This window comes from Protopterus annectens, chromosome 1.part2 (assembly GCF_019279795.1).
Source record: "Protopterus annectens isolate FY-2018-M chromosome 1.part2, PAN1.0, whole genome shotgun sequence".
In the NCBI taxonomy this organism is placed as follows: domain Eukaryota; kingdom Metazoa; phylum Chordata; order Ceratodontiformes; family Protopteridae; genus Protopterus; species Protopterus annectens.
Window position 1 is genome coordinate 986,734,650 of NC_056727.1, and position 25,703 is coordinate 986,760,352.

At 38.4% G+C, this 25,703-nt stretch overlaps 1 protein-coding gene across 1 annotated transcript in view; it reads left to right on the top strand.

The window, feature by feature from the left end:
* TEKT2 (tektin 2) overlaps window positions 1-25,703 on the top strand; it is a 1,280,616-nt gene that overhangs the window by 327,298 nt on the left and 927,615 nt on the right. The window contains exon 3 of the mRNA XM_044059950.1: window positions 12,755-12,880. Coding sequence (XP_043915885.1) covers window positions 12,755-12,880 — 126 coding nt within the window. The remainder of the gene's footprint in view (window positions 1-12,754; window positions 12,881-25,703) is intronic.

Genomic DNA, 25,703 nt, shown 5'->3' on the forward strand with positions numbered 1-25,703 from the left:
CTCAAAGGCAACCTGAAGTTCATGTTAACCAATCACAAAGCAGTGATTTGCATACAGTATCAAATGATGATATCAGAGGGGCAGAGCTTCAGAGAATGGCGACTTTACACTGACGCAGTGGCTGGAAAAGGCTTCAGAAAATCGTTTTAACTTTTATTGTGTTAATTTGGACATAGAAACAGTTGATAAACAGCTCAAAACACTAGAAGATACTATACTGAAATTTAAGAAACTGCAACTAGAAAACAGCTATTTTTGTGAATGTGTTCACACTGCGAGAATTCCAAAAGGATTAAGAATGTAGAAGTACCCCAGTGGTCTACAGAGAGGCTCAGATTTACACACTGAACTTTTGAACTTAAAGGTACTGTTGAAAGACAATGAAAGACAAATGTCTATTTTATCTTTATTAGGCTTGATAACAGCTTACAGTCTGACTTGTTGTTTGAGAGTAAAAAAGGGGAATATCTTGCTTTGTTTGATAGGGCTGACCATCTGGTGGATGATTTAAAGGCTAAAAAACAAATAAATGATTAAGAGACCAAAGACAATATGAAAATGGCATAGCATATCCATTACCTCCATTAAACAAACGTGAACAATAATAACAACCATATGAATAATGAGCAGCCTAATAAATTTTCTCATGCCTCTGAGCCAGTTATATCTGATAGCTCTGACCCTTTAGAATATCCACCTCTGAGGAAGTCAGAGAGACTGATGAACCAGAGGAGGATCAAACAAACCCACCGAATCAGAACTTTTAAGGAACCTGTGGTGGGTTCCATCAGGGGAAGGGGAGAGGCAATTACCATTGGAACAAGTGAGTTAATACAATGGTTGTGGCAACGATTCTTGTGTTATTATTAATAACAAAACTGTGATTTTTAAAGTGTAGAATTATAGTCATGTAAGCATTGATTCCTTTTATGCTGTTGTTTTTGAAAAAGGCTTGACTTTCGTTCCAGTTAGGAAGGCAAGGACTGATGAAGTTTTAGTTAACTTGAAACTATTTACAAGGAAATTGAACTTGGGTTTTTACTTTAAAAATTCCAGGGCACCTATGGATACAAATAGTGGCCTTATTTGACCCAGTACTTTTAACCCCCCAACACACCCAATGGTCGGTTCTTTCGAAAAATTATGTGAATGGAAATCAGAGAATTACTAAAACATAATGGGCAAAAAAATATAAGGCTTGATAATTTAACATCTGAAGAAAGAAATGTACTAAGACAGATTTCTGAAATCCCTGAATTAAAAGTGATGAAACCCATCAAAGTGGGGGACTAGTCATTATGAATACTAATGACTATAACAACAAAATGTTCTCTATCCTTTACAGTGAAACATATGATGAAGTAAGTACGAATGAATTAAATATAGCATACCACAAGAGAGACTTAGTATTAGAAGATTTATTACTGAACGACCAGTTAACCCCACCTGAATACAATTACCTTAAAGTTACACTTTCCAGGACCCCTACAATATTTGGAATACCAAAGATTCACAAGGGTCTTAGTGACCCCCCCCCCCCCCAGACCCATTGTGGACTCTAAGGCTTCTAAAACCTTTACAATAGCAAAATATATAGATTATCATACAAAAGCAGTCTTGGAAGACTATACATACAGTCTCCAAGACTCTTTGGATTTTTTGACTAAGGTTTCCAATGAAAAATTTAAAGTAGACACAATCTTTGTAATGATAGACATCAACGATTTATTTTCATTGCTACCACACACAATAGGAATAGAATGGTTTTATCTATACTTATGTCAGTATACCAATCTAGAACATGACCATATTCTGACCCTAAGGACTTTAATGGAAGTGGTGTTAGACAATAATTTTATCATCTTTGAACATCAGCTGTTCAGGCAGAAGAAGAGCGTGGCCATGGGGGCTGCTTGTGCCCCCATTTTTGCCAATATTATACTGGCCTTTTTGGGAAATTAATTATGTCATCAGTTCTGAATTTGCAAAAAGTTGGACCTTATATGGTCGCTTTTTGGATGACGTCATTATTTTTTGGAATGACACGTGAAAAATTAGACCAGTTTTATGTGTATATACATAACACCACCGACTTCCTAAAGTTTACTATGACTGTATGTGAAGAAAAGGTCAACTATCTTGATGTCTCTATTAGGAAAAACAAAACTAAGACCAAATTTGAATCTGATATCTATAGGAAACCTACGTATTCCAATACTTTACTACACTTCAGCAGTTGGCATCCCATCCATCAGAAAAAATCTTTAGTGAAAGGGCAGTGTGTACGCTTGGCATGCATGGTGTTAGAACATACTGAATTTGAGGTTCAAAGCAACATTTTATATGACTTGTTAACTAAAAGAGGGTACCCCAGCCCCTTCCTGAACAATATATTCAATGAGGTAAAAGAGAAGAGGACTGGGGGTTACTACCTACCATTATTAGGGATGCATAGAGAACAAATGTCTACAAACAACACAGCTGTTATTGATGAAAACAAAATGTGTAAGGCATTAATTTTAACATACAATAGTGATCTCACTGACATCAAAAAAGTGATATGTAAAAATTGGAGAGTCTTTGATACTGAACCAGAATATAAGGAAATAGTTGGGAAAAGCCCGCTCATTGTATACAAAAAAATCTGTATAAAAGATATGCTAGAGAGAGAGAGAGAGAGAGTGACTAGCTGTGAGCAAGTGGGGATGATGAAAAAATGCGGGTGTAGTACACAGTGTAAATGTATACTGGAAGGTAGTGAAGTAAGATTAGAACATTATGGTAGTTTGTTTGTGTCTTTCGGCTTTTCCCGGTTAGGGGTCGCCACAGTGGAACTCCGGTCCGCTAATGATTGGCAGTAGATTTTTACGTGCTGGCTTGCCGGGCCTAACGCACAACCTTCAACGAAGGAACGCCCATTATCAAACTTAAAAAAGAATTAATGACTCAGTTTCTCTAAAGCCAGTATTGAAATTTAGGGCAGAAAAACTTTAATATTTATTAAGTTATGAGGAGTGAAGTATTGTATTCTATTTAACATTATTGTTTTCATAAATATTTGATTAATATGATAACGTACTTGCTTGAAAAAACATTTGGGATGAAGTTATTAATTATAGTTGTAGTTTTCACTATGTCCACTAAACGGTGCCATTAGTTAACTTTTGATATTTTAGGGAATGAACATTTTTATGAATGAATTTTTATGAATGAATTATTATTTGTTTACAAATGGATTATTTAATTAATTTTAACAACTAATTGAAATGTGAGTTATATTTGTTGGTGGATTTTATTTAGTTATTTTGATATATGTATTTATTTCGGGGAAGGGTTCAAAAGGTTTTCTGCTAATGAAATTTTCTAACTAATTAGAAAGGAAAGTATTTAAGTGGGGATTTGATGAAAGTATGCATCTCAACTAAGGAAGTCTGGTTGCAGATGAAAACGCTGTATTATTAGTTTAGAAAGCGTTAATGTTTTATGCCTGTAGCAGCCTGAAGTGGCCGGATTTTAGAGTGTGGAGTGTCTAATAAAGTTTGAAATATACACTGAGGAGTGTCATGGGTTTTTTCCAAGTGCTCTTATTGTGTACTACGATATTGGTTTTGAGCACTACAGCCCTGTTTGTGTGATTTTAAACTTAAAAAGAAGTTCAACTGTAACAGTAGGAGTATTGTTACTTAGTAGCATGTCAGAAATGCATCTGTTTCTATATTCGAAAAACAAAGAATTGTCTAAAAAGAAGAATTTATCAACACAGTTATGACATTGTGAAGAAAGAAATGAACAATGCACTATCCCTGCACATTCAGAAGTTCACTGACCATTTTTTCAAATTTATTATTATTGACCAGGTGGATGGGGGGGCAGAGAGGTGGACCCACAGATGACTAACTTGAATACAAGGAGCTTCAGTGGGAACTGCGAACAAATGCCACTAACTACCCTGGTTTAAATGAGAATATATCAATCAGTCCTGTCTTAAGACTAAAAGCAGCCTTAGTTTTATAAGTATTTCATGTTTTTAACAATTTGGCATGGTAAAATGAATGTTTGTGTATATATCGGGAAAGTTTGTGACATAGCCTTTTAAGATGTTTATTTTTTTAATTGTTTAGTTAACATCAACAGCATGCCAGGTATAAAAGATGGAGCTATGTGTGTTTTCAGTATTCTGATGTTTTTACTAATGATGAAAGTGCTAAATAAAATGATTTTCTGCAAAGTGGTTAGCTGTCTCCTTTCATCCTGGTGGTATTCTTTCCTAGTATGTAATTTAAAAAGCACAAAGATGACTATAAATAAGAACAGATTTTTCTTTGATAACTCAGCAGGAAGTATGTGTAATAGCATGAATTCTTTATTGTATATATTTTTGCTGCATCTCTTAAGTTGTAGTTTAGCTTTAAGATTTAACCAAATTTGATATGTTTACAACTCCATAAAATTTCTAATAGACCTACTTGAGGATAGTTACATAAGATACATGATGATGGGATATTACGGAAAAAAAAGTTGCAATTCCTGTAAGGGTTAGATATGCATTATTGAGAATCATAAATTGTGTATAAAATAACTTTTTAGGGGGAATGTATTTATTATTTAATACAATTAATGTATGTAATAAATCAGTTCAGTAACTTGTCTACAAGTATGTAATGGCAGATTTGCAGTATTATGAGGTTGTGTGTATATGCTGTTTTGTTTTAGCTTTTAATACTGTATTTTATCTTTGGGTATTGCCTTTTTCTTTTCTGGAAGCTTTTCTTGTAATAAAAACTAATATATTAAGCTTTTAGATATTTACTAACCATTTCCATAAAATTTCTTCATGACATATTTAGATGGTTGATCCCGTTTTTGGTAGTATATAATTTAATAAGCATAAAAATGGCTATTAATAGGAAGAGATCTTTCTTTGATAAATCAGCAGGAGGTATGCGTAAGATTGTGAATCCTTTAATGTGAAGTTGTTTAATCTTGCCTTCATTCTTACTGATGGGTTCGGAGCCGATCCTGGGCTCCGACTTGGCCAAAATGGAAAAGCTTGATGTTTTCAACCAGATCGTGGCCAACTCCCTATCCCATGATGCACTGGTGCTTCCCTCATATCTCATTTGCCGCTGCAATAGATCATGGGTTTCACCAGCTCTGGCGAGTGAAATTTAAGTATATTTCTTATTATTAATCCTTTTTACATTCCTGTCTGTTTATTTAGTTAGTAGTACATTCGATTAATTAGTTGGATAGCTAGAGGAGAATTATCCTCAGTGCTTGTGCACTTCTTTACTTTAGAATTTCTCTCTTTGTGTGGCCGTTTTATTAGGCCTAGTTTAAAACTCCCTATTAGTGTCATTTACATATTATTAATCTTTGTGTGATACTTCTAGGTGTAGACACTGTTTAAGCCCTTTTTTTCCTCAGGGCATCTATATATATATATATATATATATATATGTATATAACTTGGTGTTTCTTGACAGCCTAGACTTAGAGGCTACATTTTTCCCTTAGTTGTTAAATTTTAGGGCTGAGTTGTCCTTAAAAAAGTTGTTATTGCCTGTTAAAGTTAAAAGGCTTTAGAACTCCTTAATGTGTGCATGTGTGTGTGCTTTAGCTTTAGGTTTTGTGAAAGCCCGTGTTTTTTAGGGCATCAATATATATATATATATATATTGCTAGTTTTTCAGATGTGTGGATTGTTATTTTTTGTAGCATGTCCCAGCAAGGAAAATCAAAGTCCGGTTTTAAGAAGTGTCTTAAGTGTGGACAAAAGATATCCATAACTGACAGACACTCAGATTGTGTTTATTGCTTAGGTGAGGTTCACCTGCAAGGGGACTGCTCTATATGACATTCCTTTAGCAGTAGAGTATTGCATGAAAAGAAGAATAAGTTGATTGCTAGGGGCCTAGTTAAATCTTCCTTTCAAGAATCTCTGGACAAAAACAATACCCAGGATAAGACATCGAAGCCTTCAAAAACGTCTACTGGATTGGAGTCAAAAAAAGGTTCATCGACTCTGAAACTATCAGACAAACCATCTACTTCGGCTCCACAGGTATCAGAACTGACAGTTGTGGTTATTGGTAAGAGCTGGTCCCCGGTTTTGGAGCCGGTATCTCCTACCCTCAAGTTGCCTATTCTTCAGTCAGTGGCGTCATCTGTGGCCTCTTCTCGGTCCTCAAGGCTTTCGGACATGGATGTGGATTGTGTGGTGCAGAGGCTGCTGCAGACACCGGTGCAGGCCAAACTTTTGTCGGTTCTGACCATTGAGGCTTTGGAACCATCCAAAACCCTTCCTGCTTCTTCTTTTCCTTTTCTGACCCAACTTAAGGTTTTGGAGCCGGAGTGTTCAGAGCTGATGATTGTGTAACCAACGGAACCGACAGCTGTTCCAGGCCTGTTGGTTCCGACAACTCAGACTTCCTTGGTGCCGACCGTAGAGTCTAGGAGCCGACACTCGCTGGTTGGGTCCGGAGAGGATAGTCGAATTGGCTTTTTGGTTCCATCTTTGCCTCTCGGCGCTTCAGCTCAGATGAGATCAGTGCCTACCTCGGGCTCGGAGCCCAATGCTTCAGTGTGGAGAGAGTCACCTGCCTCTTTGGATTCAGGGGTTTCTTCTCATCGGAGTCAGGAGATTTTCGATGCCATGAGGAGAGTATTGTCCTCTCGGGACTCCACATCATCAGGACCAGTAACCTCCTCCCCTAAAGCACCTGTGACTACCTCTGTTTCACAGATCTCACAAAAGCATAGAGACCCAGAGCCTCAGGATGCCCCATTGGGTGAACTCTGCTCTTTCGAGACCTCACCAGAAGCTCCCACTATGAGGTTCCCAGGAAGAGGTTATGCAAGAGGAAGCATCTGGATTCTCCACAAGAATCCGTCACTTCAGACACTGACTTAGATGAGTCAGAGGGGTCCCCATTGGAGGATATCTCCTTCTCAGATATCTTGGAAATTTTTAAACTGAGGGGTGGCTGGAAGTCCATTAACCCTAGTGATGATGAGTCAGTCCTCCTGAAGGCTTTTGGGTCTCAGCCCTCCACCACTTGGGTGTCTCCGCCTTTTGATGAGCTGTTGGAACTGATCTCTCGAAAGGTGTGGGAGTCCCCGGATACCATGAAACCTGTCCCTCAGAGGCCTAATAAATTTATAACCAAAGGAGTACCTGTTGATGACATGGTGGTAGCGGCAGCCACCAAGAAGGAATTGTCGGAAACTTCTGCGTCTGTCCATACTCCTAATAAGGATTCTAGGATGATGGACAGATATGGAAAGCGCATGTTTAGTTCAGCAGCTTTTTCCCTCTGATCGCTGAACTATCTCACACATTTTACTAGACTACAAAGGGATCTCCTAAAAGAGCTGGGTGATACTCTTCGGGGTTCAGTAGATGTGGGGGGTATCCGATAAAGTAACTTCGCAGCTTGCTACCCTCAATTCTCTTGTAAACTGTTCCATGTGTCTAGTCTCGTACGCAGCTGATGGAACGAGTAGGGCAGCGGGTACAGCAATTGCTCTTAGGAGACATTCCTGGATGTGCTTATGTTCCTTTGCAGAACCCTTCAAGTCATCCTTTATTAACACCCATTTCGATGGCTCGTCCCTTTTTGGACCCAAAGTGAAGGAAACGCTTACTAGGAGTGAACAGGACAGAAAGACTCTGTCTGCCATCAGAGTCCATTTTTCCACCCCTATCAGACCTTACCCCAAAGGTCAGAAGGGAGAGAAGATGTGGTTCCATAAAACTCAAGGACCTTTCCAGGACATTCATGGTGAAGTCCCCCTCTAGAGGCAGAGGAGGGGGTAATAATGGGAGATGCTGTCCACGTGACAGAGGGGGTCCGCAGAATCAGGGCGACAGAGATCAGTTCTTTGTAAAGCCCTATCAGCGCTCCTGAAAGGAGGCCCACCTGTCCATCTCTGGAGACATCAGGGGGAAGCTTATCTTTGTACCCAGATACCTGGCAAAAAATAATAAAAGATCACTGGGCACAAAGCATCATATCCAAAGGATAATTCATTCCCTTTGCCACCCCACCTCCTCTTGTAAGGAAAATCCTGGATGTTCCATCTAGTCACAGGGAACAAGCAACTGTAGAGATCCAAAGGTTGCTAGAAAAAAAGAGTCATTCAACTAGTCTCGGCAGACCAAAAGGGATCCGGAACTTACTCAAGGTTCTTTTTAGTTCCAAAGAAAACAGGAGACTGGAGACCCATTTTGGATCTTAGCAGACTAAACAAATCTGTCAAAAAGGCAAGGTTCCGGATGGTCACACTTCCCTTTCTCAGAAAAGATAATTGGATGTGCTCGATAGATCTCCAGGATGCATACTACCACATCAAAATGGCCAGTTGATCCAGGGATCATCTGCGCTTTCAGCTGGGAGCCAGTCACTACCAGTGTCAAGCTCTGCCCTTTGGTCTCACTACACCCCCCAGAGTGTTCACCAAATGCATGGCAGTAGTCATGGCTCATCTGAGATTCAAGGTGTTTCCATACCTAGATGACTGGCTCCTCACCACCACCACCAGGCAGCAACTCATACAAGCAAGGGACACAACCTTAAACCTCTGCAGTCAGTTGGGGATTAACATAAATTCAGAAAAAATCTGCCTTGTTGCCATCCAAATGTACCTTTTTTAATAGGAGTAGACATAGATGCCATTTCCATGACCATAAAACTTCCACCAGAAGGAGTTTGTGTTCAACGAAAACAGGTCCTGAATCTTCTATCAAAAAAAAAAAAAAGCCCCAGCTTCAGTGGTGCTCAAATTATTGGGGACAATGGCGGCGGCAATCATTGTGATTCCTTTAGGTCGAATGCAAATGCATATACTGCAATGGCTTCTGTTCACTCAATGGTCCTTTCAAGAACTTCCAATGTCACATTGAATTGTGATAACAAACTCATGCAAGAACAACCTTCGCTGGTGGCTGACATCTCAACAAGTAACAATAGGTCGCCCCTTTGTTCCACCCCCTCCCATTGCCATGGTGACCACAGACACCTCCCTGATAGGGTGGGGAGCATTATCAGGGAAGAACAGCCCAAGGCACGTGGAAGGAATATGAGGCTCATCTGCATATCAATGTCCTAGAGATGAGTGTGGTACTTCTAGCGTTGCAGTCCTTTCAAGACTCCCTTCCTCTAGGGACTATTGCAATTCAGATGGACAACATGTCAGTGGTCTGGTACATAAACAAACAAGGAGGAACCAGATCTTAACCCCTATGCCGAGAGGTCCTGAGAGTATGGCAGTGGGCAACTTCCACTCAGCACTTTCTGATAACGATGCACATCCCAGAGAAGTCCAATATGATTGCAGACAAACTGAGCAAAGCAATTCTTTTGCCTCATGAGTGGTCCCTGAAACAAGATGTGGCGGAAAGGATATTCTGCAGATGGGGCCAGTCTTGCTGCAACCTCATTGCAACTCCAATGAACACAAAATGCAGCAGCTATTTTGCCCTAATCCCCCCTATGGGAGATTCCCCAAGGGTTGTGAGTGTACACAGTTGGCTCCCGGGTCTCCTTTATGCCTTTCCACCCTTTCCACTGATACCCAAAGTTTTACAGAAAGCAACGACTCTGGAAAGGACCATCATTCTAATAGCCCCTTATTGGCCTCATCAGATTTGGTTCCCCTTTCTTCAGCCTCATCTATTGGAAGAACCTTGGATTCTGGACCCAGTTCCTGATATTCTGATTCATTCATCAGGGGCTGTTCATCCTGCACTTTATGCCCTCAAATTGACAGCTTGGCTGCTCCAATTCCAAGAATAGACAGGCTTCCGAACCTGTCAGCTGCAACTCAGCACATTCTAACATTCTCTCATAAAGCCTCTACCAGGAAGTTATACCTTAGTAAATGGAAAAGGTTTTCGATATAGGCATTTCAAAACAGTATTGACCCATGTCAGGCTTCAATTTCATCCATTTTAGAGTTTTTGACCAAACTTTTCAATGAAGGGGCAGCTGCAGCAACCATTAGGATTTAATTGGCAGCAATTTCTAACTTTCATTTGGGTGATCAAGGGTCTGGTATCATGTCTCACAGGCTCTCTAAAGCATTTCTTAAGGGTACTGTTCATGTGAGACCCCCCATTAAATCCCCGGCTACACCATGCAATCTAAATTTTGTTCTTTCATGAATCATCCTACCCCCATTTGAGCCAGCCTCATCTTGTGACCTGAGATATCTATCATGGAAAACTATTTTTCTAGTAGCTATTAATTCTGCTCGGAGGGTTTCAGAGTTACAGGCCTTGTCCATAAAACCCCCATATTTGATTTTGCATAATGACAGAGTTTCCATTTGGACAAACCCGTCATTTTTACCTAAGGTTTGTTCAGAGACAAATCTTAACCAGACTGTAGAATTACCTGTTTTTTCCCCAAAATATACTAATCAGATGGAACATATGCTGCATAAGCTTGATGTCCACAGGCAGCTTCAATTTTATTTACACAGGACCAAGGACTTTAGAAAGTCAGAACAGCTCTTTGTTTCATTCTCAGATTCAAAGAAAGGTGTTCCAGTGGTAAAAAACACCTTGTCAAAATGGCTATCAGATTGTATCTCCTTTACATATAGTTCTGTTCACACACCATTACATCAAAAAGTAAAGAACCACTCAGTTGGAGCTTCCTCCACATCTGCAGCCTTTCTGGCCAAGCTGCCAATAGATTCCATTTGTGCAGCAGCCACGTGGTCTGTGTCTCATATCTTCATCACACATTACAAGGTGGATAGGACCTCCAAGAATAGGGCCTCCTTTGGTTCTACTGTCCTGAAGAATATACTCCCATGAGCCACCCGAGAAAGATGGTGCTTGGGAATGCTAACCCATCAGTAAGAATGAAGATGAGATTGAACAGCTTCACATAAAGAAGTTATGTACTCACCATAACGTTCCATGTGAGTTGTTCATCTCACCTTCATTGTTACGTCCCATCCTCCTAACTCCCTTCCAGTTTTCTTGGAGACTGAGATGTTGGACAACTCATAGCGGTGTTGGTCTTTGTCTGGTGTATTCTTGATATTACTGTTACAAAATTTTATATATTATCCATACGTTAGTTGGCAGCAAACAAGATCTGAGGGACGCACCAGTGCATCATGGCATAGGGAGTAGGCCACAAGCTGGTTGGAAACCTCGAGCTTTTGCATTTTGGCCAAGTTGGAGTCGAGGATCAGCTCCAAACCCATCAGTAAGAATGAAGCCGAGATGAACAACTCACGTGGAACGTTACGGTGAGTACATAACTTCTTTTTTTATATATTTGTGCTGCATTCCATAAGTTGTAATCTAGATTTAAGATTTAACCAAATTTGATGCATTTACATTTCCATAAAATATGAATCACTCCTGCTTGAGGATAGTTACATGGAACAACTCACATGGAACGTTATGGTGAGTACATAACTTCTTTATGTGAAGTTGTTCAATCTCACCTTCATTCTTACTGTAACTATCCGGACGGCACAGTGGTGCAGCGGTAGCATTGTCGCCTCACAGCAAGAGGTTCTCCGGTTCGATTCCCGGCTGGGGTGCCTTCTCTGTGGAGTCTGCATGTCCTCCCTGCGTTCGTGTGGGTTTCCTCCAGGTGCTCTGATTTCCTCCCACATTATAAAGACATGCATACGGAGCCTATCTCCCTGGGCCTCTGCTGAAAATTTGGCTTTGTTCCAAGTCAGACTTTCCCGGTTAACAAATGTTAAATAAATAAAATAAAAAATAAGATACATGATGATGAGGTGTTAGGAAAAAAAGTTGCAATTCTTGTAGGGGTTAGATATGCATTATTGAGAATCATAAATTGTGTATAAAATAACATTTTAAGGGGAATGCATGTATTATTTAGTATAATTGATTTATTTAATAAATCAGTAACTTGTCTATAAGTATGTAGTGACAGATTTGCAGTTTTATGAGGCTTTGTGTATACTCTACTCTGTTTTCGCATTTTGTACTGTATTTTATCTTTATTTATTTATTTATTTATACTTGTTGATCGGGACTGTCCAACTGGACATAGGTCCATTTTCAGCAGAGGCCCGGGGAGAAAAGCTCCACAGTTAAAATAAACAGACAGTAGTTACATTGGATTACATAGCGATTAACAATTTACATAGTAATTACTTACAACATATTAACAGATGAAGAACATAGTACATCAGTAGACAACTAGAATCTTTATCTGTGAAGTACATAACAGACATTAACAAATGTTACAATAAGAAGTTCCTGCTGTATAATAAGTACTAGGCTTATGAGCATCTGAGCTTGCTATAATCAAGGTAGTTAGTGGAGTTGAAAGAAAGGCAGTGGTTGGATGGGGTGGGTGATATTAGAGTATCAAATATTATATTATATCAGATATTATAGATATTAGAGATATTAATATCTTTGGATATTACCTCTTTCTATTATTGCTATGTAACATGGCTGTGACTAAAGAGGGGCCTTGTTGTCTAGTTCACCTACATGCAAATAAAAAAAATAAAAATGTTCTGTTAAGAGAATTTCACATATTCTGAATCTTTTTGCTGTTTAGGATTTGGTCATTATATTCTGAGATGTCATTTATCATAAAACATCTGTATGGTAGCTTAAGCATCTGCAGAAGTAGGCTGCCACTCATAAAATGTACTTACAAATACAAAGTTTAGAATTCTGTCATTTAGTTTTACTATTTATGTTTATTAAAAATTGACACCTTTAATTCTGCATTTTCAGACCAAGTGGGATGAGCATGACAATAAAACACGACTTGCTGATCGTATTGATGATGTGGACAAATGGAATGAAAGTCTCAAGAGATGCTTATCAGATATTGATGCTGAAATAGACGCTCTAACTAAGGTAAGAATCTGACACAGTAGCTGCACTTGTGGTCTCAAGCTGTACCTATTTATCTGAATCTAGAAATTAAATAAGAGCATATTTTTGAACCTGACTGCATGCATATTCCAACGTTATATTCCTTGTCTCAGTGTAGTTTGCTTTACCTACCTTACTGTAGCTGTTTAATGTTGGTGTCTTTTTTATTTAGCTAACCTTAATTCTAGCTTTGGAACGGGTAACTAAATGTTTCACCTAAGGGTTATGCTTTGGTCTCGTGACTTTTGTTTTTAAATCTTTACCACCTTTGTGCTTCCTCACTGGTCGCTGGATAATCCCCTTTTTATCATGTGTAAAGAAGCCATCTTTTTCAAATTTCCACAGGTTGAGCTCCTGTTGTCTGTTTCTGTTTTAACTCTACCTAAGTTAATCTTGTTTGGTGATAACCATACATTTATTTGTGCATTTGTTTACACCTTTCCTGTTTATTTAACTTATGACTACCTACTTCTCCTTTAACATTGTATATAATCCCATGCTTGTTATGTTGGTTGTTCATCTTTACTTTCCCTTTTTCCACTTTTGCTTTATAAAGGACCTTTTAATCATGTCTTTTTTACTACATGTAAGAGATCTCATTTATAATTATGTGATTTAGAAAAAGTTTCTTGTGATTTTTTACACTTGACTTGAAAGAGAATTTATACAGTTGAAATGTGTGTTAATTCCGGGACTATATTATAAAGTCGAAGCTTTAGGTAATCGAATACCTGAAGCTTGACACCTAAACAGCGAAAGCTATAAATATCGAAGGGCCATTTCCACAAATTCTTTCGTAGGGAAAAAATGTGCTTGGCTGGAGGGAATAAAACATTTTTTAAACCCTAATCGAGTGGGGGGCTTCGCCCTGCACCCCCCATGTGGGGGGCTGTGACCCCACACACCCCCCCTAACTAAATATACCAACTCCAAGTTCGCTCTACAGTAGAGAAAAGGGCAGATTCCTGATAATGGCTAAGCTAATTCTTTCCCTACGAAAGAATTTGCGGAAGTGGCCATTCGATATTTACAGCTTTCGCTGTTTAGGTGTTGATCTTTAGGTATTCGATTACCTAAAGTTTCGATCACCTAATATAGACATGTTAATTCCGTACTACTTGTGCAGAGTAAAGGTCCTTCTGATTGTATATGGATGAGAAACTATTTTGAGTAGCATGTCAATCCCATTCCATAATTATAGACGTGCCTTGAGATCCTGACTATGTTCTCAAACATGCATTGTTTTATTTTTTGTTTTACTAGTCAACCCACAACCAGTATTGTTTAAATATGATAGTTCGCTCATAAGATCCTTCAATAATGTTGGCTGAAACTTCACACCTCAGTGACTTTTTACAATATGCTTCTTGGATTCCATGCTGCGCTGGTAGAAACTGATATCAGAAAAGTATGGTATGCAAAATATTTGATACCATTCAGAGATAAAGAAATTTGATTGCCTTCTGCGGCCTTTGAGGCCCTGAAATGTGTCATAGTGGATACTTTCTGTATTTAATATAAACTATTATGCATTTTGACTGTAAGTAAACATCTTCACATTTTCACTGATATCTCTTACTGGATTTTTTAATATTGGCTATAGACTGATGGCAGTCATTGAGTCCGACAGAAATGTCATCAACAGGACTCAGTATGAGCCAACAACCACCAGCATTTTATATCTGTCTCATGTATCACTGATTGGTCCCAACATCAATTTAGTTATTTTTCACTGTGATTTACATATTGTAATATGTGAGTAGTGCCTTAGAAGAATTAATGGAAAGAATTGTGGAACTGTTTTTATTAATGCATTTCATTTTTCATGTAGCGTGTAGTACTGAAGCTGATAAGATTGCCATCAGTGACAGCAGAGTTTTGAAAGTACTTTAGAGGACATAAAATCAAGTAGATCTACATGGAGTTTATGTAAGATGCCTTTGCTGCTCCCTTTGTGCTGTATCAGTTTCAACTTTGGTACTTATATTCAGAAACATAAAAAAATAAAACATTTGTTTATTCATAAATGTTGACTTAGAAATTGTACTTACATGTGTCAGAGCATCACACATTAGATAAGAGCCATTAATCATTTTATCTTTTGTTTAAAAAAATCAAGGTATAGGGCAGGACTCATGAACATTCCCTGGAGATAGAGCTGAAGCCTCTGCTGCATGGTTGAGAACACAAGGTCTTATCACTGATGTTTGACTAGTTTGTATAGTGGAGGCTGGCTGAATTAAAATAAATGCCCGGTGACATAGTAGGAGGCCCTGCTACATGGAATAGATATTGGTGGTGGCCATTTCATCTGGCAAAGTCTGCATCACCTATCCCTTTGCATTCTGAACTGTTTAGCAAAACTTAGACCTTGCAATGCAGGACACTTTTGTCCCTCAACCTCCCCTATGAAGAGCTGTTTCATTATGCATAGCTGAACTGAACAATACATGAAGTAAAGGCCTAGTATAGTCATTGCACAAAGGCACTGTTGGGCATAACTGCTTATATGCATATCCAGTCTGAGAAAATGGAAGGGTATTTTAAAGTAAATAAATAAATAGACTCTAGTGGCTTTCTCCGCATAGCATTTCAGACATGACAGTGGTGAGTGTCAGATGATAAAACCACAGGATAGTGGCTTTTGTTTCCCCATGGATCCTTTCCTGTGCCCCAGACACCTCATTCCATTTTATTTTCAGAACTGTGTTTTTAGTGGCTACTTATACTCAAAGCTGTATTAAATATCATTGGCTGCTTTTTTATGTCTTTTTTCACATTCCTATATAACACAGGGTGATTTTCATCACTAGCAGAAGGTTTACCCCTTTAGTGATAAGACCTTGTGTATTGTAAGGTGGAAACATGTATCTGTGGTGCTGTTATAGCCAAAGACTCCTTGTTTGTGCATTATGAATAGCCACATTTTGCCTTATACCCCATTTGGAATCCTCAGTAACTGGCATAAGATTTTCATGAATCCCTCCTATAACCCAAGGGACTCTGATTTTATCAACAACAGACAAATCAAGAGTGATAAGATAATCTGCTGATTTTTCTTTAAGTCATTGTTAACAAAATAAAAGCTGTTCCCTTGAATGTGACCATTATTTTGATTGAAGGGCAAAGACAATTTATGGTGTATGGATGTATGAATTTATTTATTTATTTATTCATGCATCCTGACACTCATTTCTTCATCCATCCATTCATCTATCCATCCATCCATTCTGCTTCATTCAGTTATGTTGTTGATTAGGTTTGATTGGATATTGCCATTGATCCTTGGACCTTTTTACCAGGAAGACACTGGATGAATTACAAGATATTTCAAAAACAAAACACAGTGGACACTTGCATAAATACAGGCAGACCATAGACTGGCTAGCTTGTAATGCCAATGATAAAAATATATTATGTTTGTAGTATCTTGTATGTGTTGTAAGAGGTGAATCACTTGGGCATATTACTGTACTGATCAGATTCTTAAACATATTTATATTGCTGGATCAGCATAGCTACATTGCTTAGTATATTTCAGTCATTATATAATATTTCTCATTTTTTATTCAAACAAATCTGGTTTAAAACACATTTTGGCATGGTAGAAATTATAGTAATGAGCACATTTAAACTGGCAAAACTGTTTTTTTGCAATCTTAACTGAACTGCAGACAGAAGAGGAGAAACAATTGCATTTGGATCATGCATTTTGCAGCTGTGGACATTGAATGGATATAAGGAAATTTTGGGTTACCATTTGAAACACCTGATAGAGCAAGTCCTGAAATGCCGAGACTGAATGGCCAAATGAAAAGACACACACACACACGCACACACACACACACACACACACACACACACACACACACACACACACACACACACACACACACACACACACACACACACACACACACACACACACACACATATATATATATATATATATATATATGTATATATATGTATATATATATATATATATATATATATATATATATATATATGGGTCTACCTGAAAACGCCAAAATCACAGAACGCCGACAACGAGAACACCGACACCGGAAGATCGACAATGGAGAAGACCGACAGCTGAGAATCCCGACGCTGAGAACACTGACATAAGGTAAGTGTGCGATAGGGACGGACATTAGGGTCAGGGTGTGGGTAAGGTAAGTGTGTGATAGTGACGGAGTTCAGGTTTAGGGGCTGGTTAATTGAGTTAGGGTTAGGATGCAGGTAAGGTAAGTGTGCGATAGTGATGGACCTTAGGGTTAGGGTTTGGGTTAAGGTTAGTGCATAGATAGTTGTGTATGTAAGGTTTAGTGTAGGTTTGTAAGGATTTTGGTGTGCTTGTATTGTGTGTGTGTTTTTTAGGAAAGGCATTTGTTTTGTTGATTGTCGGGATTTTGGTTTGTCGGGCATGTGAAGTTTCATGTTTTTGAACTTTTTTTTTTTCGTTTTTTTCGTGTCGGTTATTTCGTTGTTGGTGTTTTGGCATGTCGGTGTTATCAGGTAGACCCATATATATATATATATATATATATATATATATATATATATATTTATATACATACTAAGTCCAAGATGCCATTTCTTGGAATATTCCCTTTTCTGTAAGGTATGGAGATCTCAGAGTTGGTATATATAAGTTTGGAGGGGGGGGGCTTGCCCCCCCTCAAACCTCCTTCCCCGCAAAAGGAATTGCCTAAAGAGTTTGTTATCCAAGTATCTTTATCTCAGTCTTAAAAATTATTTATGGTGTGATTGTAACTTGGTTTCACTGGATGTTCCAGTTCTGGCAACACAAACAGAGTGCAGAGAGTAACATTAGTGGTGGTTTAACTTTTGTGTGAATAATACATTTTTAGTTTACGATCATTGTTTTCTGGTTGGGTTGTATTAGGTTGCTTATAGCAATATATACATATGTATAGAATATGCAGAGAAGTAGAAAGTAAGACTGCATATAAGCAGCTTGGATTCACATCAGGATACAACACAACTGACCTGATGTTTGCAGTGAGACAAATAGCTGAGAAGAAGCTAGAAATGAGGGAAGAAAAAGCATATGACAAGGTCCTAAGAAAACTGATTTGAACAGTCCTATGACAGTTTGAAATCTGACAAACATGGGTAGAATTAGTGTAGGCTGTGTAGAAAAACCCAATGACACAAGTATGAACAGTGCTCAGACTCAAAGAGGATTTCCCAGTGGGGGGAGGGTGTGCATCACGGTAGGTCTGAGTCCACTGCTGTTCATACTGGTGATTGACTGCATTAACAAACACGTCAGAGAGAATGGAGCAACAAAGATTCTGTATGCAGACAGTATGGCATTATAGGCTGATTAGGAACAAGAACCTCAGCAAATGATAGGGAAATGGAAAGCAAAACTGAAGTCATATGGAATGAAGCTGAGTACAGATAGAACTGTTGTAGTGGCAGTACATGGGAGAAATCAGAAGATGAAAAGTGAGATAGCACTAAAAATAACAGAACAGGTAAACAGCTTGAAGTATCTGGAAGGGGTGGTTGAGGAGAAGCGAAGCCTGAATGAAGAAGTCAGAGCTTGAATCAGAGGGGATGCAGCCAGTTGGCACAGAGTGTCAGGGGTAGTGTGTGACAGAAGAATGCCAAAGAAGCTGAAATGTAAGGTGTACAACATAGTGGTACTACTGTATAGCAGAGAATCATGGGCAATGAAGGCAGAGCATCTGAAGAAGCTATAGGTGATGGAGATGAAATGCCTGAGATGGGTAGTAGGATGTACACTGTGGGACAGATGAAGAAATGAGGACATCAGAGCAGAAGCCGAAGGAACTTCAATTGCAGAAAAGATTAAGGAGAACAGATTATGGTGGTTCAAGAACATGTGCAGGAAAGCAGTAAACATTCTAATGAAGAAGATTTGGAATAGACAGGAAGGAGGCAAGAGGAATTGAGGACACCCAGAAAACAGATGGATTGATTGTGTGAGAGAAGGCCTGTGATAGTCAGTCATGACTGTTGAAGAAGGTAGGAGAGTGGCATAGAATTGGGAGAGATGGTGACAGTGGTGCCAGTTGACATAACACACCGACCCCATATAGAGAATGGAAAAAAGGGGGTTGATGATAGTGATGAATGATTATTTTAAATTGCTGAAGTATACTGCAAGTGCACTGTAAATTATTTCATTACATTATATCAGTTATAATTAATGTGGTGAGTGATATTCCTTTTCTATGAAATAAACAACTTCGGGTGGTTGGGATAAGGATGGAAGAAGAGAGCACTACACTGTATGAGGAAAGAAGATATTTTTGATAAATTAAAATTGTTATTTTTATGTCTGTCAACTCCATCCTATAGGTAGTGTATTAGACAAGTATATGTAAAGCCAAAATACCGTGTGTGTGTGTGTGTGTGTGTGTGTGTGTGTGTGTGTGTGTGTGTGTGTGTGTGTGTGTATTTGTGTGTATATAAAGAGAGCAGCAGCAGCTGTGGTCATATGTGTGACATCAATACTGTGGGACTTGAGATGTGTAACTAGTGTCTGTCTGCCTAAAGAATCTGGGATATTCATATGTTTATGAGAGGAGACAGTACTGTAATATACATGTGGCTGTGAAATGGACATTGAGGTCAATGATTATGGGTTTAATTAATTATTTATTTATTTAGTGTTGTTTACCAGGGTAGTAGTGCACTGATCAAGCAGTGACCATTTGCAGGCACAGCCTGGGTTAATAGTATTCATAGAAGTGTATATATATATATATATATATATATATATATATATATATATATATATATATAGGTCTACTTCAGAATGTCGACCGTTCAGAATGCTGACTTTCATATGGCTGACACCATATGATCGACATTCCGAAAGACAGATACCCTGAAATAGCACCATTTACCTACCTGTTAAACACAGTAAAACTGTGTTATGCAGGGGGGCAAGCCCCCCTGCACCCCCCACACCCCCTGCTACTTAAATATTCTCACTTCAAGATCACACTACAGTGCAGGAAAGGGGAATCTCCCAGTTCCGCACTGTAGCGGGATCTCCGCTCTCATTTGTCGGCCATTCAAACGTTCGTTCATATGGTGTCGGCCATATGAGTTTCGAACATTTGAAAGTTCGAACAAATGAAGGGCTCCCATATACACACACACACACACACACACACACACACACACACACGAATAAAGTAAAGATGATAATACATTACTCTATAAAGTAGTTAATAACATAGAATATTTATAATTGATAAGATTAACTATAGTTTACAAAAATGGATCTGGATAAGTGGTTGACATGTGGCATACAAGAAAATTATAAAAAAGTGAAGGTAAGAATGATTGTGAGAAGAAGCTGGGGGAAATATTTTAGGTGATGTCCCCAATGGGAAAAGAGCATTTAGCTAGCTGCTTTAGATGGGTATTTACAACATTTTTGAAAATGTGGAGGTCAGTGCATTCTCCTAGGCGTGATGTTTTGCAGATGGAGGAAGGAAGCTGTGGAGGTGCATTTATTTGAAGAGTAAAAGAGTTGGTGTTTTGTAGGTTGGTTGCCATTTGGATTTTTCTATGATGTTGCAGTGGTGTTTACTTGGAGGAGAGTTAGTTATGAATCTTCAAGCAAGTCAGACATAGTTTAGAGAGTCTGGGCATTTTTTGTGAGAGCTGAAGCTATGAAAGTAAAGCCATAAACTGACTGGGAGAATAAAACTCATTTTCCCATAGTAGATTTGGAAGGAAATGAGAGGAATCTGGCATTGCGTTTGTGCCAGAATAGCATGGACTGAATCTCTGTAAAATGTTTTTCTATTTTGACATGAATGTTCAGGGCTGAGTCCAGCCACAGGCGTAAGTACTTAAAGGAGAGGAGGTTTCAGTGTCAGAGTTATTCAGGTCAGTGATGTGGAGATTTGATAGAATTTTTGAGAGTCTCTGGGAGTGTCAAATAGTAATGTTTTTGTCTTAGAAGGGTTGAGTATTAGAGTATGTTGGACAAGCCATTAAAGGAGAAGGGTCAGGACAGGATGAAGTTGGTTTTAATAAACAAACTTTAAAATCATATTTTGGATGATAGCGTAGGAATGACTGGACCAAGAAAGCAATAGACGTCAATGGCAGAACACTGTGCAAAACACATCAGAAGCAGTGACCACCAGTCAAGGCACACATCCACACTTGAGACACTAGGCAATGCAGTGGTACTATGAGTGAGAAGGCAATTCTTTTATTTTAAAAACTAAAGTTAATATTTGTATATCTGTCATATGTTGATAGCTCTACTTTGGTATTTGTATATGTATCAAATGCACTCTATAAATCTATATACCTATAAATCTACATCTCTCTCTCTCTCATGTATATATAGATAGATGGATAGATAGACAGATAGATAGATAGATATATGGTTGCAGTCTGAAAGGGCAAATATATGCGCCAACACTTTTCACTGTTGTAAAAAACAGGTGAACTCTCATATGAGCAAATGTTCATTCAAATGGAGTTTTTGCTGGCAGATCTGGCTGAAGAGAGGTAAGGGAATTTACCCTTACCCCACTGTTGTGCAAGCTCAGAGATAGACTATATAATTAGCAGGGAGTATAGGGGCCCCAGCAAAAAACATGCATTTTAGTTTTTCATATTTTCAATCACTTTAGATTTGTTGTAAAGTGATCACTCTTTGCATGTTTGCTGTTGTGAATGTTCAATAATTCATGAAACACATACATATGTATACACACACACACACACACACACACACACACACACACACACACACACACACACACACACACACACACACCACAGACACACACAGACACACATACACACACACACACATGGGTCCACTTTGTAATTTTGAAATTCCACAATGCCGACCTTCTAAATACCGGCGCTCTGAACTTCAAGATTGTGGAATCTCTAAACCTGTCAATGGAGATCACCATACAGTGCAGAACAGGAACATTACCATTCTCTTTACTGTAGTGCAATCTCGGAGTTGGTATATTTAAATTACAGGGGGTGTGGGGGTGCAGGGGGGGACTTGCCCCCCTGCAAAAATGTGTTTTTTGATGTATTTTAGTTTTTTTTTTTACTTTCGAGAGTCCACAATCTCGAAGTTCTGAGCATCGGAATTTAGAAGGGTTGGAATTGTGGAATTTCAAAATTACAAAGTGGATCTATATATATATATATATATATATATATATATATGTGTGTGTATATATGTATATATATATATATATATATATATATATATATATATATATATATATATATATAGATATATACGGCTACCCTGCATTTTGTCGAACAACTGTTTGTTCAACACACATAGGGGATGTTGTTTAATTTGGATGGAATGGATAGCCGATCAGTGCATATGTCAAAGTTATGTTTATTCGAGATAGGTCAGTGGGTTTAGAGGGGGTGAGAGTGTTTGTGTGTGTTTGATTATGAATTAAGGTTATGGCTAGGAATAGGTTAGGGATAGGTGTTGCATGTTTGTCTGCGAGTGTGAATAGGTCAGGGATAGGAAAGGGGATAGATCTAATGCTGTTAGTGTGGGAAGTTTTTTTAGTAAGGTTAGATGTTGGGTTAGGGTTGGGGGAAGGGCCAGCATTAGGATTAGGGTCAGCACCCATTACTAAGGTGGTAAAGGTTATTATGATACCCAAAGAAGAGTGATGAAGAATGTGGAATGAAGCAAGGAAGAGTTGTCTTCCAATTGAAAAGTGTCAGATTAATTCTGGTATATGTAATGAATAAATAATAACTGGGATGGGTAGAATATAGGGGGTAAATGCAATAATAAATGTTTAGGGGTGGCTGCAGTGGAGACAAAATGGGATATTTTAGATGGTACATCAGTAAGGTATGGAAAAGGGAATAGATGAGTTGTCAGGTGTGAAAATATGTGGACTAATTTACTGATGTGAATAAGAGTGACAAGACGCAAAAAGCACTAGCTATGTAAACTCACTAGGGCTTAAGTGAGTAAGTGAAGAACGCAAAACAAAATGTGTGCTGCCCCTAGGAAACCCCCCAGCAGCCACATCAACTTCATCAAAAATCTAGCTGGGTTACACTAGCAGTGGCCACAGGTTTACAAAAAAACACTCATTGCTAGCTGTCTGAGCTTGCAATCTCAAGCCTCTATTTTAAAACACTTGTGCATAAATTCTGGGTACCATCTGCAATAAGCCAGTTTTCAGAAGCAATCCACATATGAATGTAATATAGCAGAATTTAGGGTAAGGAAGAAGCAAGGGTTCAAGAATTAATAAGATCAACAGTTAGACAGGAGTCAAGATGCCTAGTCACATATGATGAAATGCCAAGGAATAAGATGACTTTGTGATATATTAAGAATTACAGTTGCCATTTTCAAATGGCTCAAAGAGTTTTGTCAATAATTAATAGTTAAAGTAGTTAGTTTAAAAATTGGGGAATGATGAAAATAAAGGTGACAGAAGTTCACTGAAGGGTAATTAATAAACAAATGAGTAAGGTGACAGATGAACATTTCTCATGTGAGTTTATGTTTCCATTTACCTGCAATGAAGCCTTCTAATGTTGTGGCTTGATGAGATAGTGTGTGCCCACCACTAGGGGTGCATCTTACTGCACTGCCTTTCTTCTAATGGAGTTGAAGCAAATCACTGCCAGGACTGCTGCACTCCCCTTTGGGATGGGAGTGAACATCTTCATTACATCATCTCCAGTGATTAAGAAAAATAAATGATATTATAGGTATGTGTATATTGGATAACTAACAGATGAGTGTAATTCAAAACAGGGGCAGAATTGTTAGGGGAAGATGGTAAGGTGGAAGTTTGTTGTTGTTGATGTGGGGATTAGAAATTAGATAATAATTATCTGGGCAAATTGGTGATCACACAGATGAGATATAGGAAAATTACTGTTATACAAATATATGACATATTTCAGAAATATAGTAATCAATTCACTGATGGTACCAGAGAGGACTAGAGACTTAAATGATTCAATAATATCTGTGTAGCTTGAGAAACAGGCAGACATGAGCTGAGAATTTTGGAAACAGAGAGTGATCCTGGGATTCAGAAACATTGTGACAGCAGATGAGGACATCTTTCTTCTGTTTACTGTGTGTGTACAATGGGCCCCAATGTATACTAGCAATGAATGCAGCCAGGCAAGTGTGCAAAATGAGCAGCTCATTAAATATCTTGCTTGTGGCCAGAGCAAGGGCTGTGGAAAGAGCATGTAGGAGTATGATGTGACCACGGGGAATTAAGAGCATCAGTAATGCTTGTCAAAAAGAAAGAAAGAAAGTATGTGGCAACCTTACAGGGTCGTGAGGCTTATATATTGATCTATTTTTGCCCCAAAGATATATGGAAATGAGAGAAGTACAGTGAAGTTAGGAGGGCAGAGTAGGTAGTAGGGCTATATAAACAGACATATAACATTGACAAGATAACAACAGGGAGGAGCTGATAAAACCAGAGATGGGAGAAGGGGGCATTAGATACAAGGATATAAATGTCAGCAAACTGAAGATAAAAAAATGTAAAACAACACATAATGGGTGGGTGGGGGAGAAAAATACCAATATATTAATAAAATGCTGGTACAAAGTTAGCAGAGTTTGACTGCTCTATGTGCACTATAATACAAATGTCAGGAAATAAGCAGAAAAAAGCACTTCATTTACAGACTTGGCTACAGTAGCAGTGAGATAAAAAAGGAGCCTGTCACATACACAGCAGTTTGGCATTAGTCACTTGCAGAATGTAAGAATGCAAAAGCAGTTTGCTCTTACCCACTTGCAGAATGAAAGGATAAACTAAACAAAAACACACAAGCCTGAAGAACTTGAATCATAGCTCCTCTTCTCTTATAGTGTGCAAAGCACTTCCTTTACAGGCTGTGCTACAGTAGCATTAAGACAAAAGGCATTAGGGAAACATGCAGCAGTTTGGTGTTACACACTTGGAAAATGAAAGAGAAGGAAAGTACAGAACCCTGAGGAGGACTTGAACCCACAGCCTTCCCCACATATAGTGTATGAAGACCTTCATTTTCAGGTTGATCTGCAGTAGAAGTGAGACAAAAGGTGTCAGGGAAACACACAGTAGTTGGTTGTTGTATAATTTCAGGATAAAAGACTAACATAGCCAACATTGAACCATCAAAACGCCACCGTTGGGGTGTACTATGTCATCCATAGGCATATTTGGCGTTGTAATTCATAGCAAGGGAAAAAATTCAAATACTGACAGTTGTAGCCTATGTTGTATGCATGAACTGCAGCACAATGGGGCTCAGGTCATGTGCATGGCTAGTGCCAGCTGAGGCTAGATTAAGCAGTGTATAGCAATGGTTTCCTTAGTAGCTACTATACAATGTGCAGTGCCAGTTCTTGCTGGTTGTACATGGGCATCGATAGGCCTCTTTGTGATCAGTCAGGCACAATATGAACACAAAAGATAAACGATTTGAATGCTCTATGTGGGCATGTGTGAGTTGTGTTTATGTATTTTTGACAAGATTAAAGTTTGGAAATGAGAGTATAGGAAAAAGATGCAGTGACTATTCATTGACTTCAATATTTTGGTGTTATATATAATTGTATATGTTATTCATGTATTGTAAAACAAACTGCAAAAAAATTATGGTATACCTTATTTTGCATGAACATTTATTTAATTAACGCTGCACTTCTGTCTTGCTGGTTAAAATTATCATCATCATCAACAATCCCTCTTTTTTCATTTTTTTCCTACATGGTGTCAGGATATTGCATCAA